We start from the raw sequence: 17,206 nt of genomic DNA, 5'->3' as shown, positions 1-17,206 counted from the left end.
TTGCACTCCCAAGTTTTCCGAGCAGTCCCCATACTGCTTTCCAGATTGGTTGCACCAATTTGTAGTCTATGAGTATACCATTTGCCCCACATCCTTGCCAACATTTATTGTTACTTATATTCTTGGTAATTGCCATTCTGACTGGAATGAGATGAAGTCTCAGTGTAGTTTTAATTTGCATTTTCTCTAATTGCTAGAGATGTCGAACATTTTTTGTTTGACATCTCTAGCAATTATATTTGTTGATTAATTGTGTTTCTTCTGTGAAGTGTCTGTTCAGTTTCTTAGCCCATTTATTGATTTGTTTATTTGTTTTTGTTTCTTTTTTCTTTTCTCTTCTTTTTTTTTTTTTTTTTTTGTTAAGTTTTTTGAGTCCTTTATATATCCTGGAGATTAATGCGCTATCTGAGGTACAGATGGTAAAGATTTTCTCCAATTCTGTAGGCTCTCTCTTCACATTCTTTATTGTTTCCTTTGCTGTGAAGAAGCTTTTTGGTTTGACAGCATCCCATTTAGTATTGATTTTATTTTTTGCGCTTTAGGAATCTTGTTGAGGAATTCGGTTCCTAACCCAGCATGATGGAGATTTGTGCCTCTTTTTCCTTCCAGTAGGCACAGGGTCTTGCCTAGGTCTTTGATCCACTTTGAGTTGAGTTTTATGCAGGGTGAGAGGTAAGGGTTTAATTTAATTTTTGCTACATATGTATTTCTAGTTTTCCCAGCACTATTTGTTTTGGTTACTATAGGTCTGAGTATAACTTAGGGTCTGGTATTGTGATGCCTCCTGCTTCACTATCTTACCAAACTAAGGATTGCTTTGGCTATTCTGGGCCTCTTATTTTTCCAAATGAATTTCATGTCTGCTTTTTCTATTTCTATGAAGAATGTCATTGGAATTGTAATAGGAATTGCATTAAAATGTGATTCTGCAGTCTGTATACGGGGTAAAAATGGGAGTTCATAACCCACTTGAATCAAATGTATGAAATATGATATGTCAAGAGCTTTGTAATGTTTTGAACAACCAATAATAAAAAAAAAAAGGAATTGCATTAAATGTTACAGCACTTTTGGTATGGCCATTTTGACAGTATTTATTCTGCCTATCCAAGAACATGGGTGATCTTTCCATTTTCTAAGTCTTAAAGGAAGCATCATAACTTCATTCCTTCTATGTAGTGCTTAGTTTCTGACCATTTACCAAATCCTTTTTATTCATTGGTCCATTCAGGTTTTCTGCTTCTTTTTCAATACATTTTGGTAACCTTCATTTTCTAAACAGTTGTCTATTTCAGTTGTTACCAGACTTGATGGCATAAGTTTCTCATACGCTTTTTTGCCTCTGGTTATTTCTCTTTTTATTTCAAATATTGCCTGTGCTTTCTTATTTTGATCTGACATACCAGTCTTTTATTCATCTTTGCCTGAGCCAGCTTTTGTTCTGCTTCCCAATGCTGTGTCCCTAAGTTTTACCTTTATCTACATTATTTCTTTTTTTAAAGTTTATGTTCTTGTCTTTCTCAAGCTTATTTTCCTATTTAGGACCTTTATTTTCAGTCTTTCTGTTTTCAAGTAAACCCATTTAAGGCTAAAAAATTTCTCCCTCTGTGATATGTAGGGCTTTTATTTTTATTTCTATATTAACCCATGAATTATTTAGAAGTGAATTTTACAGTTTGCATTCAGTACAACTATATGGTAAGGTGACATTTTTCATTTCTGATTTTGTCGGAAAACATTTTTTATTCATATTTTTATTCTATCCTTTCAAACTTTTTTGAAATTTCTTTTTCCAAGAAAAAGTTAGCTTGGGTACAGTACTGGTAGTTTAGAAAACATGGTTATAACAAGTCGCTAATATTGTACACACACCTAATTTCCTAGGATTTTCTTTAGCACATCTACATCTCATACTGTGAAACCCATGTCATTGGTATTAACATGCTCATCTGATGGAGAGGAACACAGACTCAGGTAGTTTATATGACTTGCCCAGGGTCACATGCACATAGTGCTCTATGTATTTTTCTACTGTGTTATACTATGCTATATTATTTCTGTAGTTTGTTACTTTAATTTAAAATATATTAAGAATTTATGAATTAGTTTGGATACATAAAGAGATAAACTTTCATTTTGTGCTTCCCTAATGTGAGTGTTTGGTTCCCCAGGGATGAGCAATTAATGAGATGCTCTTACATTTAGGGTGAAAGTGGTGGGAATAAAATTTTAACAAGAATGATATATCCGGGAGAGGCTCCCTTTTGTTCCAAGTGAGAAAAGCTTATACCTACAAGTTTTATGCCTTGTGCTTTTCTGTTATAAAGAGCTTGTTACACGGCTCTTGTCAAACTGCTGAAGGCAACTAGGTGATTTGATAACCTACTGGGAAGTTTGAAAGTCTTTAGGTTTTTTTACTGTACGTCAGTATTACTCTGTCTTCTGAGGTAAAAATCTATTTTTCCAACATGTCTAAAATGTAACATATTCCCAAAGATATTTGGGGGGTAATTCATACTGACATAACACACTATAATTGTTAAGGTGCTGTCTATATCTTTCATCCTCTAAATGAAAACAGCTGGGTCTAGGAGCTTTTATTAAATTTTAATTATTTATGAAGCTTGCTTTTCTCCTTAATATTTTATGAAATGCTTTGTATGTAACTGAAGCAGATGTTGTCATAGATTATTTTCTCTGGGATCATAACTCTAAAACTAGCTCTACTGGCCCTAATAGTTTATGTGTGATTGTTTTCTGTCTATATAAGGAAACTCCTACTGATGAATAACATAGCTTCTTGAACAAGTCATAAAATAACAATGTTATTCTGTATTTCTTTTGAAAGTTAAATTCTCTAATATTACCAATCTTAATACCTTAAAGATTAACCAAAAAAGTAAATTTAATAAAATAAGGTGAAAATCACTTGATCACTTTAGTAGACACAGAAAAAAACATTTAACAAAATTCAACCCCCTTTAGTGGGTTGAAAAACTCCGCAAATTAGAAATAGAAGGGAACTTCCACACCTTGATAGTTTATAAATGTGGAAAACCACATTTATTATCATACTCAATGATAAAAGACTGAAAGGATTTCCACCCTAAAATCAGGAACAAAATGAGGATGCCTGCTTTCACTCCTGCTATCCACCTTTGTACTAGAAGTCCTAGCTAGAGCAGTTAGGTAAGGAAAAGAAGGATTAAAATGACCTCTGCTTTCAGATGACATGATTATATGTAGAAAACTATAGAATTCATGTAATTACTATTATAGCTAATAAAATAATTGAGCAAAGTTTGATCTTGTGGGTACAGAATCAAACACAATAACCCATTGTGTTTCTATACTCTATTAATGATAATTCTTTTCCTAAAAGAAAATTAAGAAAACAATTGCAGTTACAATAGTATCCAAAGAATAAAATACAGAGGAAAAAAATTTTTTTAAAAGAGAGAGAGAGAATTTTTTTTTAATATTTTAGTTTTTCAGCGGACATAATATCTTTATTTGTATGAGGTACTGAGGATCGAACCCAGGCCGCATGCATGCCAGGTGAGCGCGCTACCGCTTGAGCCACATCCCCAGCCCAGGAAAAAATTTTTTGACCAAAGACATTGAAGAGTAAAAACTATAAAACACTGCAGAAAAAAGAACTGAATAATTGGATTATAATAAATGTTTGTGGATTTGAGGCTTTCATATCACTAATTTTTAATATCTTCCAAAATGATCTACAGATTTAATGCAATCCCTGTCAAAATTCCAGTGACCTGTTTTGCAGAAATGGAAAAGGCACTCTTCAAATTTGCATGGAACTGTAAGGAACTTTAAATAACCAAAGCAACATTGAAAAGGATAAACAGTTGGAGGACTCACACTTCCATATTTCAAAACATACTACAAATAGAGTGTGGTAGAAGCATAAAGATGGGCATATAAATTAATGAAATAAAATTGATATTCTAGAAATAAACACATGTATCTGTAGATAATTGATTTTTCCACAAGGGTATTATGACCATTCAAAGAAAAAAGAATAATATCTTCAACAAAAGTTCTGGGACAAGTGCAAAAGAACAGAGTTGAAATAAGTCGAACCTCTGCTGCACAAAAATTAGCTCAAAGTGTATCAGTGATCTAACTATAGGAGAAAATATAGAAGTAAGTCTTTATTACTTTGTATTTAATAGTGTATTCTTAGATTTGACATCAAAAGCATAATAAGACTAAAAATAGGGCTAGGAATACAGCTCAGTGATGGAGCACTTGCCTAGCATGTGCAAGGCCCTGAGTTTGATCCCCCAACATAGAAGAAAGGAAGGGAGGGAGGGAGGGAGGGAGGAAGGGGAAAGAAAGGAAAAGGAAAGAAAGAAAGAAAAAGAAAAAGACGGGTGGGCTGGAGTTATAGCTCAGTGGTAGAGCACTTGTCTAGCATGCGTGAGGCTAGACACGGGGTTTAATTATCAACCACATATAAATAAAGAAAGGTCCATCAACAGGTAAAAACATATTTTAGAAGAACAAAAAAAGAGAAATTTGAAAAAAGAAAAAAAAAACAGATAATTGTACTTATCAAATTAAAAACTCTAACACATCAAAGGACACTATTCAGGAATGTTTTTTAAAAAAAGACCCAAAGATGGAAGAAATGTTTGCACATCTGATATTTAAATTTATCTGTTAAGGATTTTATAAACAGATTTATATAAAAGACTCTTACAACTCAACAACAAAATAAAAATTCTTAAAATGGGCAACATCTAAAAAAATATTTTTAAAAAAATGGGCAAAAGATTTGAGTAGACATTTCCTCTGAGAAGATGTACAGGCAATAAGCACATGAAAAAATGTTCAGCAGTTGTTGGTCATTATGAACACACAAATTAAAACCACAGTGAGATATCATTTTCTGCCCACTAGGATGGCTTTAATAATTTTTTTTTTAAAGTTAAACACATAGTTACCATATGACTCAACTTCCGCTCCTAGGAATACACTTAAGAATATTGAAAACTTAAAGTATTAAAACAAAAAATTGTACATGAGTGTTCATAGTAGCATTATTTATAATAGTCAAACAGTGGAAACAACTCAAATGTTTATCAACTAGTAGTTGAGTAAGTAAAATATGGCATGGTATATCCATGCAGTGAAATATTCTTTGCCCATAAAAAGGAATGAACTACTAATAAAACAAACAGCATGCATGTTACAGGGAAAAAAATACCATAAAAAATATAAGAAGATATTGTAATTGGCTGAATTGTGGCCCTCGGAAATTTCATGTTGAAATCCTAACCCCTAGTACCTCATAGTAGACCATATTTGAAGATAGACTTTTAAAGATATAATTAAAATAAGGTCATTTGGGTGGGTCTAATCCAATATGACTAATGTCCTTATAAGAAGTTGAGAATTACAGGACATTAAACAGGCACAGAGAGACCATATGAAGATACCAAAAGAAGGTGGCAGCTCTAAGCCATAAAGAATGGCCCACAGTAAAAACCAACCCTGCCAGTACCTTGATCTTGAACTTCTTTCCTCTTGACCTCTAAAGAAATCTGTTTCTGATATTTAAGCTCCCCAGTCTGTTGTACTTTGTTGTGGCAGCCCTAACTACATAATGCAGATGCTTTCTTTGTTAATAATTAAGGAAAGACTGGGATTGTGGCTCAGTGGTAGTGCACTTGCCTAGCACATTCGAGGCCCTGGGTTCAATCCTCAGTACCACATAAAAATAAACAAAATAAAAATATCGTTTACAACTATTTTTAAAAAATAATAATCAAGGAAATGAAAATTAAAACCATCATGAGATTCCATTTAACCTGTCAAAAATAAATGTAGACAAGAATGAATCTTAGCAAGACTATGTATTAACAGAAACTCACATGCTGCAAATTGGAAGACCCAATTTGAAGATATTTGGGCACAAGGGAGTCTTAGCATCTGGACTATGGTTTGTGGTTATATGAAGCTGCACATGTGCATAGAGCCATATAAATGAACATACCCAAAGGAGTAAGTGTATAATTGGTGGAATCTAAATAACCTTTATGGTGTATACCAATGTCAATTTTCTAGCTTTTTATTGTGTGATAGCTATGCAGGATGCTGACATTAAGAAGTACACAGGAGGGCTGGGGATGTGGCTCAAGCGGTAATGCGCTCGCCTGGCATGCGTGGGGCGCTGGGTTCGATCCTCAGCATCACATAAAATTATTTAAAATAAAGATGTTGTGTCCACCGAAAACTGAAAAATAAAGAGAGAAAGAGAAAGATCTTAAGAAGTACACAGGACTCCTTTGCAACTTTTTTCCATTTCCTTGACTAGAAATCTGAAATCTTAAGTGTCAGCAAGCTGTACTTCCTCCAAAAGCTTTAAGGGAAAAACAATTCCTTACCTCATCGGGTGTCTGAGGCGATGTGGCCACATCACTCCACACTCTGCCTCAGTGGTCACATTGCCTTCTCCTTTTGTCTGTGTAATTTTCTTAATGTCTTTTGTTTTTTGAGAGAGAAAGAATTTTTTAATATTTATTTTTTAGTTTTCAATGGACACAACATCTTTATTTTATTTTTATGTGGTGCTGAGGATCGAACCCAGCGTCCCGCGCATGCCAGGCGAGCTCGCTACCGCTTGAGCCACATCCCCAGCCCTCTTAATGTCTTATCATTGGATTTAGGGCCCACCTAGGTAATCCAGCATGCTTTTATCTCAGAATCCTTAATTACATCTGCCAAAACACTTTTTCAAAAGGAGGTAACATCCACAGATTTCAGGGATTAGGACATGGGCATATCTTTTGGGAAGTTACCTTCAGCCCACTATAAATGTTAATATCATAAAAAGAGGCAAGTCAGGGCAAACCTTCTCATGAAAGTAAAGCCTACCTTGCCAAAACAAACAGAAACAAAGCAGACCCAAACAAACACAAACCTGAATCTAATTAAGCCTCTAGATTCAAAAGCCAATTTAAGGAAAAACAGGAAGTAAAACATTCCCAGGATGCAGTCAACAAAATTCAGACTCAGAAACTCAACAAACAAAAACCTGGGCTTCTTCAACAATTGAATTGATTGCAAGAAAGGAAAAAGGAGGAAGAAAGAAATTTACAGTGTATGAAAAGAACATCATCTTAAACAACATCAGCTTTCCCTCACCAGATTCTCCCCACCACTCCTCACCCCATCTCACCTCTTCAGTCAGGATTCAGTATCATCTTCTTTGCTCTCCCTGTACCCTCTATGTGCTTCCATTGTGTGCTTTAGCTGTGTAACCTATTTAGTTCTCCCAGCTTCCACATTATAAGCAACATCCAGTTGCGCTCTGGGGACTGACTTTATTTGGATCCTAATTCGAAAAACTTTTAAAGAATAGGGAAATTTGAACACTAATTGATATGTTAGTCTTGTAAATTTTAAACTGAATGTGTTTTCTTAAGACCCCTATTCTTTTAGATAGGATATTGAAATGTTTATAGATGAGATTGAACTAAGTCTAGGACTTACTTCAATGTAATTAGTGACAGAAGAAGTAGATGAATTTATAGATGAAACAAAATTGTCCATGAGGGGATGTTTTTGAAAACTGGGTCATGAGCACATGGAGATACATATTACTATTGTCTCTACTTTTATGTGTGTTTTGAAATTATCTATAACAAAAAGTTTAAAGTCTGTAAGAATTGACCTGTCCAGTCTGCCCTTGCCCCACCCATCATAGTGCTTGAGGATTTGTTTGGCTAGTGATCCTCCCAGCTTTTCTTCATGGTAATGAGTGAGGCTTTGAGGGCTGGATCATTAGCTTTCAGTTATTCTAGCTTAAAATTAGAACCCAAGAAAAGAACAAAATACATTTCCCTTTGAGAATATGTTTTTTCAGTGAGTATTCCTTGACCAGAATCTCCCCATCATCCTCACCCCGTCTCACCTCTTCCGTCTGAATTCAGTATCGCCCCTTTTGCTCTCCCTGTACCTTCTGTGTACTTCCACAGTGTATTTGGAACTGTGTAATCTATTTGGTTCTTGCAGTTTCCACATTCTAAATTACTTGAAGATACTAACCCTGTTTGCTGTTTTGTTCATCTGTGGATTCCTTTGTCACTCCTACACTTAACGTTGGACCTGGTAAGCTCTATAAATGGATGATTGAATGGCGGGGGAGGCAAGCAGTGGAAAACTGGGATTGCACTTGTAAATAAAATACAAAACACTACATTATCCTCTCAAGTAGTCCATCCTTTTCCCAGATTTCCAAGGTAAAACTACAGAACTTTTTTGAACTTTTTTTCTTCTGCTCATCCTCAGGCAGAGCTGCTAATGAGGTGTAATGCATTGCACATGAAAGATGAGTAACCAATGCAGAAAAATGCAATTTGGGTTTTTGCATAATCAAATGTTGCTTATTTCCATTCTTTCCCAGAGCATATAATTCATTTTCAGAGACCATCTTTCTAAGCTGTTTATTTTGCTGTTCTATGTATATTCCTTTTCAGTCTGTTTTCTGAATTATTTGTTTTAATTAGTTATACATGACAGTAGAATGCATTTTGATATATCATACATAAATGGAGTATAACTTCTCATTCATCTGGTTGTACATGATGTTATAATTATAGATCATGTAATCATATATGCACATAGGGTAATAATGTCCAATTCATTCTAATGTCATTCCTATACCCATGCCCCCTCCCCTCCTTTCACTCCCCTCTTTCTAGTCCAAAATACCTCTAGTCTTCCCCTCCCCCATTGTGAATTATTATCCATATATCAGAGAAAACATTTGGCCTTTGGTTCTTTGGGATTGGCTTATTTCACTTAGCATGATGTTCTCTAGTTCCATCCATTTACTGGCAAATACCACAATTTTTTTATTCTTTAAGACTTGGTAATATTCCATTGGGTATATATACCAGTTTCTTTATCCGTTTATCTGTTGAAGGGCATCTAGGTTGATTCCATAATTTAGCTATTGTGAATTGAGCTGCTATAAACATTGATGTGGTTGTATCACTGTAATATGCTGATTTTAAGTCATTTGGGTATAAACCTAGGAGTCGGATAACTGGGTCAAATGGTTGTTCCACTCTCCACACTGCTTTCCATAGTGGTTGCACCAATTTGCAGCCCCACCAACAATGTATGAAATGTACCTTTTTCCCCACATCCTCGCCAACATTTATTGTTGCTTATATTCTTGATGATTGCCATTCTGATTACTCCAGTAAGATGGAATCTCAGTGCAGTTTTGCATTTCTCTAATTACTAGAGATGTTGAACATGTTTTCATATATTTGTTGATTGATTGTGTTTCTTTTTCTGTGAATTGTCTGCCCATTTATTGATTGGGTTATTTGTTTTTGTTTCTGTGTGTGTGTGTTAAGTTTTTTGAGTTCTTTATATATCCTGGAGATTAATGCTCTATCTGAGGAGGTGTGTTTGATAGATCTTTTTTCCTTTCTGTAGGCTCTCTCTTCACATGCTTGAATGTGAAGAAGCTTTTTAGTTTGATTCCATCCCATTCATTGATTCTTGATTTTACTTCTTGTACTTTAGGAGTCTTGTTAAGGAAGTCGGGTCCTAAGCAAATGTGGCGGATATTTGGGCCTACTTTTTCTTCTATTAGGCACAGGGTCTCTGAGTGTATTCTAAGATCATGATTAGAATGCAACCTACTGGGAAAAAGTACAAGAAATTTTCTGGCAATATCATTTTGTGCTATAGATAGGATTATCTTGCAGTTTCCTAGTAAATGGCAGTTTGTAAAACAGACTTCTAAGAGCCCATCAAACTTCAGAGTTGGGAGAAACTAAGAAACCAATATGCTCCCTTCCCTGTTCACACACATACACACCCATTACACAGGATAACTTTTCATGTCATCTTGCTCTCTTAAAGTAGTACATATTGTTTAGTCTTTAAATCTGGGCTAGTTGCTAAACTAGTACTTTCAAATTTAAATTCTTGAGAAAATAGGACACAGAAGTAATAATTCTTATCTTAAAAAAAAGGCATAACATTATCATTTCCTTTTGATCACATAGTGTTGGATGATTCTCATTTGTATAGAAATCAGCTGAGTAAATCTTAGACTTTAGAATGAAATTACTGGACATTTTAACCTTATTCAAGACTTAAAGATATCTTATTTTCTCTCTAGGTGGTACGGGACTATAATCTTCAGCTGTTTTTACAAGAGAATGCTGTATTTCACAAACCTCAACCCTTCCAGTTCCAGCCCTGTGACAGTGATACTGTAAGGGGAATTCAGATTCTCTTATCATTTTTTTTATTATATTTGTGCTTACATAGTTATCATCCTTGGAATAGACAGGGAGAGCTGAGTGTATCTCATTAATTTTGTAACAACACTATGAAGATGTAGAGAAACCATGACATTTCTTCTGTCTACCATGTAAGGAACACACCCAGTGTCTTTATACTAACAACTTCCTACTGAATAAGATGAAGTTATGAAACAAAAGTAATGAAAATCTGAAAACTGAGGGAAGAAGAAAAATTATTCAACAGATTTATTAAGATGTACATTATGCTTTCTGTACATGAAATTCTTTTGTTATACCTCTCAAAGAACCCAGTGGTTAAATTTTAACCAGAGTAGAGTGAATAATGTAATAATATATATGGGCATAGAGATATTTTAGTTGGCTTTAGAAAGCAATTATGGGCCTTTGATAATTCATTTAAGATTTTAGAATGTTAACATAAACCCCAAATTGGCAACTTTTAGAGAACTTACATTAATTATACATTTTTCTTAAGTTTAAGAGAAATGTTTGCCATTATTTGAATTTTTAAAATGATGAACAAAAATATGAATTTTTTGACATAAAATAATGAAATTTAGCTTCTACAAAATGAGAAGTAATATTGGCATTCTAATACATTCTCTAAAAGTAGGCAAACCAAGAGGGAAGTCAAATTATATTCAAAAACTCTTCTAGTAAATTTAGAATCTGAAGGGAGTGTATGATATATTTTCAGAGTTTAATGATATCACTTTAATAGAAATGTATTTGTTGGTGACATCCTCATTATTTTTCTTATATTTTGAATAGCCCTGTTAATAGCTATATAAGGAAATACAGGACTGGGGAATGTAGCTCAGTGGTAGAGCACTTGCCTAGCATATACAAGAGCCTGGGTTCAGTCCCTAGTACTGCAAAAAGGATAGAATAAAATAAGAGAAATATTTAGGAAAAAAAAGAAATATAGGAAATTAGTATTTGCTTCTTAGATAATGGCTTTTGCCATTTATATTAGTGACCTTTTGAACAAATCAGATTTTTCTTAACGACTCAATGATATTGTCCTATAATTTGACTTCTTTGAAGCTTGGGATGAATGAAGTAGAGCCTTAGAAGAAACAGAGCACGGACAAGTTTATCAAACTTGACTTAAAATTGTGACTAGAGTATTTTATTTTTGCCTATTTGCCACATAAAAATCAATCATCTCACTTTCAAAGGCCAATTGTAGCCCTAAGTCCTTCTATCTTTGTTTCTAAACACTGCTAAATGTTCTTAGCTGTTGTGTTCCTGTTTGCCTTATAATTCTAACTCTGTGCTGTGTTTTCTATCCTTGTGCAATCTTTACTGGGTAGAGTTTAAGAGCTGCCCAACTGGTGGATATTGAGCTCTCCCCTGTCAGTGCTTTGAGAATGACCATAGCTGAGGTATATCGGGGTATGGGTCAAGGGTGGGAGGAATGGAATGTCTGGGGGTTGCATGTTAATGAAGGGTGGGACCTGGTGTGGGACTGAGTCATAATTGTCTGTATACAGGGCCCCTGAATGCATCAGCAGTAGCTTTCTGATTTTCCCTTATAACCTAGGAATTTCCTTTACTTTGTATAGTAAATAGATTGAGCTTCTCATTTTTCCTTTTGTCTGAAACACCTTAGTTTTCCCAACAGGAGTGTGGGAAGAACCCAAGAGCTAATCTTGGCTGTAAAAAAAAAGGGAACTATATCCTAAGAAGGAAAAGAGATTTGCAGAGTCATGTGGGGAATGAATGACACATAGCTGTTCTGATTGCAGTTCTAATGCTCTTTCTGTTATGCTGTTGTTTCCTGAAAAAGATGTTGGAAACTTAGAAGCCATTAATTTTTTTCATAATAGAAAACAATAAATACCTGTGGTTTTATAAAAATCCTTATAATGATTTTGAAAACGTTAACTATAAAATATTTTATGTATAATTTTTGTTGTGTTATAAATTAAGCATTCTTATTGCTTACAAAAAACAAATTTACAAGGTTGGGGATATAGCTAAGTGGTAAAGTGCTTGCCTTGCATGTCAATTCCCAGTGCCAATAAATAAGTAAACAAACAAACAAATTCCCAAGCAAGTATTTTTACTCAGTATGGACCAGTATTTTTCCTTGTGGAAATGGAGCCATTGTTTACTTGCTTCTCTGGTTTTACTTCTTGGAGCTGGTAGCACAAAGCTTGGCATGAAATGAAGAGAATACAAGTCAGTGTCCATTAACTCATTTTTTCTGCCAGCTGAATCTTGGACATGTAGGAAGTACCACTCACCTCTATCTTCAGTGTGTTTCTGAAATTGCTCTTGTTGGTTCTGTTTTGAAACATATCTCAGTTCAACAAACACTGAACCCCTACTGTATGTTCCAGTCATTCAACTAAATGCTGAGGATAGCTATGACATGCTGAACTATAGACCTCAGGCTAGATGAGCTTGCTCTTTTCATAAGTTTATTGAGGCATATTTACATATCATATAATTCACTCATTTCAAGTGTGTTCAATGATTTTTAATGAATTTACCAAATTATGTTTCATCATCATAAATAAGTTCTAGAATATTTTCATGATCCTGATATGATCCTTCATGTCTATTTATTGTTAATCCACATCACCCCTCCCAGATACAGGCAACCACTCTTTCTAGTTTTATTCTTTTTAGATTTGCTTTTTCTAGACATTTCACATAAATTAAATCATACGATATGTGTAGTCTCTTATGCTTTGCTGCTTTCATTTAACATAATATTTTCGAGATTCATCCATGTTGTAGAATGCAGCAGTATGTTTTGTTCCTTTTTATTGATGATTAGTATTCCATCATATGAATATACCACATTTTGTTTATCTGTTTATCTATTCATCAGTTGGTGAACATTTAGGTTGTTTCTCACTTTTGCTCTTATGAATAGTGCTACTATGTTAATTGCTATGCCAGTCTTTGTATGAATGTATTTTCATTTCTCTTGGGTTACTGGGTCATAGTAAATTTCTGTTTAAATGTTTAGCAAACTGCCAAACTGTTTGCAAGAGTAACTGCAGAATTTCATATTTCCATCAGTATTGGGTGAGGATTCTCATTTCTCCACATCGCCACCAATATTGATTGTTATTTGTAGTTTTTTTGTTTTTGTTTTTGTTTTTTCATTTAACACTCTACCATTGAGCTTCTTCCCCCCACCAGCCCTGTCTCTTTGGTTATAGCCTTGCTCGTGGTTGTGAAATATCTCATGGTAGTTTTTATTTGCATTTGCCCATGACTAATATTGTTGAATGTTTCATGAGCTGATTAGCCATTTATATATCTACTTTGGGAAATGTCTATTCAAAACTTTTTTGTTCATTTTTTATTGGATTGATTGGATTAGATTTTTGTAGATGAATTGAGATTTATCTTATAGAGTTTGAGGAATAATATGTCAGGAAGTTAAGACAGCAATTGAAAACAAACAAACAAAAAAAATAGGTGGCATTCTTTGAACATTTTATGCTAGACATTTTTCTAATTACATGACCTATATTAACTCATATAATCCTCATGACAACCCTATGTCTTAGGTGCTGTTTTTCATCTCCCCTAATCAGGGTCCCTCAACTAGAAAGTTTATAGCTAAAACATTTGTAAGTATATGACCTGTTCCTGAGATGGCAAATAGTCTTGGGATGAAAGAGAAACTGAAAATACCATAGGCATATGTTGCAACCAGATTTTATGTTTGGTAATTCTGTATACAGTGTTAGATGGAGAACTATGGAATATTTTCAAGTAGGACAAAATATGATGAGATCCATTGCAGAAGTAGGACAGTATTGTTCTTAATCAAAATTTGAATTAAGAATATTTAGTTGCTAATATTTTCTCTAAATTTAGGTAAGATACATGTAGGAAAGCCATAGGATGTTTAACGTTACTACTGTAATAAAATATAACTTATTATCATATACTATGTTAAAACTTAAAGAGAAAAAATTTTCAGATAATCCACTTCAAATTACAGTGTTCTACAAAAGTTCAAAACATCCAACTAAAAACATACAGTCACAGTATTAGCATAGGAATTTATTTAAGGCTTGGAATTATTATGCCTTTTATTTGGCTTATCTTTTATTTCTGACTGATAGAATTTCCTTTCATGTTATCTTAATATATGATTATTTTGACTCATTCTTTAGAATGATATGCCAAAACGAACTGACTAGAAAGTTTTATGAAGCCACATGTCTGTCTAGCCATAGACTGGGGTATTTATAATATTAACCATAAGATGATTACAAGTAACAGTGACCAAAGGAAAGTGTTGTTTGATGTGACCTAGTAGCTATCTTGTGGTTAATATTGAAAGGAGCTAGCCAGGCATGGTGGCACATACCTATAATCCCAGTGGCTTGGGAGGCTGAGGCAGGAGGATCAAGAGTTCAAAGCCAGCCTCAGCAACTTAGCAAGGGCCTAAGCAACTCAGGGAGACCTGTCTCTAAATAAAATACAAAAAAAAAAAAAAAAAAAAAAACCTGGAGATATGATTCAGTGGTTAAGCACCCCTGGGTTCAATCCCTGGTCCCCTCAGTCCCCTCTCACCCCCCCCCCCCCCCCGCAAAAAAAGAATATTGAAAGGAGGTTTTCTTGTCTATTGTCTATATTTCCATATTGTGTTATTGATTTCTAAAGTGTCCTTTCTTTATACCTCATTACCATTTATCAGATGATGGTAACAGGTCAAAAATTCTTTAAAAAAAAATGAGCAGAGTACATCTTTCTTTGCAGAAATGAGTTTTTAATGCAAAATTATTCTGAGGAGGATATGGAATGTGTCCTAAAACACCTCCCTAAATAACAGGTATTCTGTTTAGAATTGACAAGTACATTGATTAGAATATCAATGTTGGAGAGTCCTTCAGCTGTCACACAGGTCATACTGGTGTTAGATATTCATACAGGTGTCATACAAGAACAAGTCCTAGGTATTAGTATCTAAAACTAGCTGTTTATATTATATATTTTTAAATTTTTTGATTCATTCTCCTTGTATATAAAATGACTATTTTATTGGGTATGAAATTAAACTTTTGACTCAATGCCTGGCACATAGTGGTCGGTAAAGAGCTAGATGGATCTTTATGTTTTTCCTTTTTGTTTTAAGTTTTAACCCTCATTGCTTCAGGAAATATAAAAATATCAAATATAGACAATACTACAAAGATTACAAAATCTTGCAGTACTTATCTTCCTTGTTAAACTGATTACTGCAAGTCCCTTGGGACTTCTGTTCTCTTAATGTATTACCCAAAGTAAATCTTATTAACCTCTTTCTTAGCATTTTATAAGCCTGAAAGGCAATAGCTGATAGTTACCTCCCTATGACCTGCACTTTTCAGCATCTCTGTCCTGCATACGTGCCCGCCTTCCGTTAGCAGAACCAGTAACATAAGTCCTTCAAAGTGTTTCTCACATCCTATGAAAAAGCACAAGGTCAACCAGGGATAGGAAAAAATATGGGAAACACACGTCTATAAAACTTGGATAAGTATAATCTATAGAGGCAGGAAAACAAGGAAATGTTCTCTCAAGTTTCCTGGTGGGAATGAGAAAACCCTTTCCTCTTTACTTTCCTTGAATTGTAATTAACAAGATCTTCAGAGATAATGGTAGCAAAAAGGCTGACATAAAATTTCTGATACATGGTATTTTCCTGTTATTCTGGCCACCATTTCAGATATTTAACTCTGCCTTCTCTAGATTAACAGTTACATTAAGTAAAAAGTCCACTTGCTTGAGGACTTCTGCATATTTAAGGTTTGCTTAAGTGGAGTTTTTGTTTTGTTTTGTTTTGTTTAGTGATGCTGGGGATTGAACCCAGGACTTTTAAATGCAAGGCAAGCACTCTACCAACTGAGCTATATCCCTAAACCTTAAGTGGAGCTTTTTATGCATTTATTAAAATTAAATATTTAATAAGAATTTCCCTTGTCTATAAAGGACCATATTGGGCTAATATATCCTGTAGGAAATTTACCTGGAAATTCTCAGTTACGTAAGCCAGGTGTACTGGTGAACACCTATGATCCTTGCCAGGCTAAGGAGGCAGGAGGTTCACAAGTTGAAGGCCAGCCTGGGCAACTTAAGGAGACCCTGTCTCAAAATACAATTTTAAAAAAGGGTTTGAGGTATAGCTCAGAGATAGAATGCTCCTGGGTTCAATTCCCAGTACCAAAAGGGGGGAAAAAAATCTCAGTTATGGGTAGCTCTTTCCACTGGTGGTAATTTTGTATTTATATAGCAATGTCTCATAAACAGGAAAGATGATGATAAAGATTCTGTGGAAAATCTTCCCATTCAGTAAATAGGTGCCAGGTATATGTGGCAGGTGGCATCCAAAACTGAAAAGCTGCAGCTAAAGACACGAGCGCTACTTTGTAGAATCAGCAGTGTTGACAGGTAGGCATTCAGTAGGGGTTGTTCTCATTTCTTCAGCCTTCCAGAAAGGGTTTATTTGATTCTCATAGAAAGCCTACCATCCATGTGATAGGCCCTCTGCTGGATTGGTCACCTTTCTCCTGGATTAGTTCCTTCTCTAAGCATCCAGAGAGCTTTGAATAGATGCCTTGGTGATGTATTGACATACAGGGTTTGGGGATTTTGTGTGTGCGTCTCTGTGTGTGTATTGGTTTGTATTGGGTATTAGACCCTAAGGCACTTCGCCATTGAACTATACCCTCAGCTCTCCTTTTTTATTTTTAATTTTGAGATAGGGTCTCACTAAGTTGCTTGAACTTATAATCCTCCTGCCTCAGCCTCTCGAGTCACTGAGATTTCAGGGATATAATTTTTGCTTAGATTTGCCCTTGCTATTCTATCTGTTCTGACCTAAGAGAATGGTACTCCTTTATCAGAGTTCTCATCAGCCTTAA

The 17,206-nt window shown here is 34.7% G+C and overlaps 1 protein-coding gene across 1 annotated transcript in view; it reads left to right on the top strand.

Moving 5' to 3' along the window:
* Fchsd2 (FCH and double SH3 domains 2) overlaps nt 1–17,206 on the top strand; it is a 239,774-nt gene that overhangs the window by 160,826 nt on the left and 61,742 nt on the right. The window contains exon 10 of the mRNA XM_027942853.2: nt 10,175–10,270. Within this exon, the coding sequence (XP_027798654.1) occupies nt 10,175–10,270 (96 nt within the window). The remainder of the gene's footprint in view (nt 1–10,174; nt 10,271–17,206) is intronic.

This window comes from Marmota flaviventris, chromosome 9 (assembly GCF_047511675.1).
Source record: "Marmota flaviventris isolate mMarFla1 chromosome 9, mMarFla1.hap1, whole genome shotgun sequence".
Taxonomy (NCBI): domain Eukaryota; kingdom Metazoa; phylum Chordata; class Mammalia; order Rodentia; family Sciuridae; genus Marmota; species Marmota flaviventris.
This window is presented reverse-complemented; position numbering and strand designations above follow the sequence as displayed.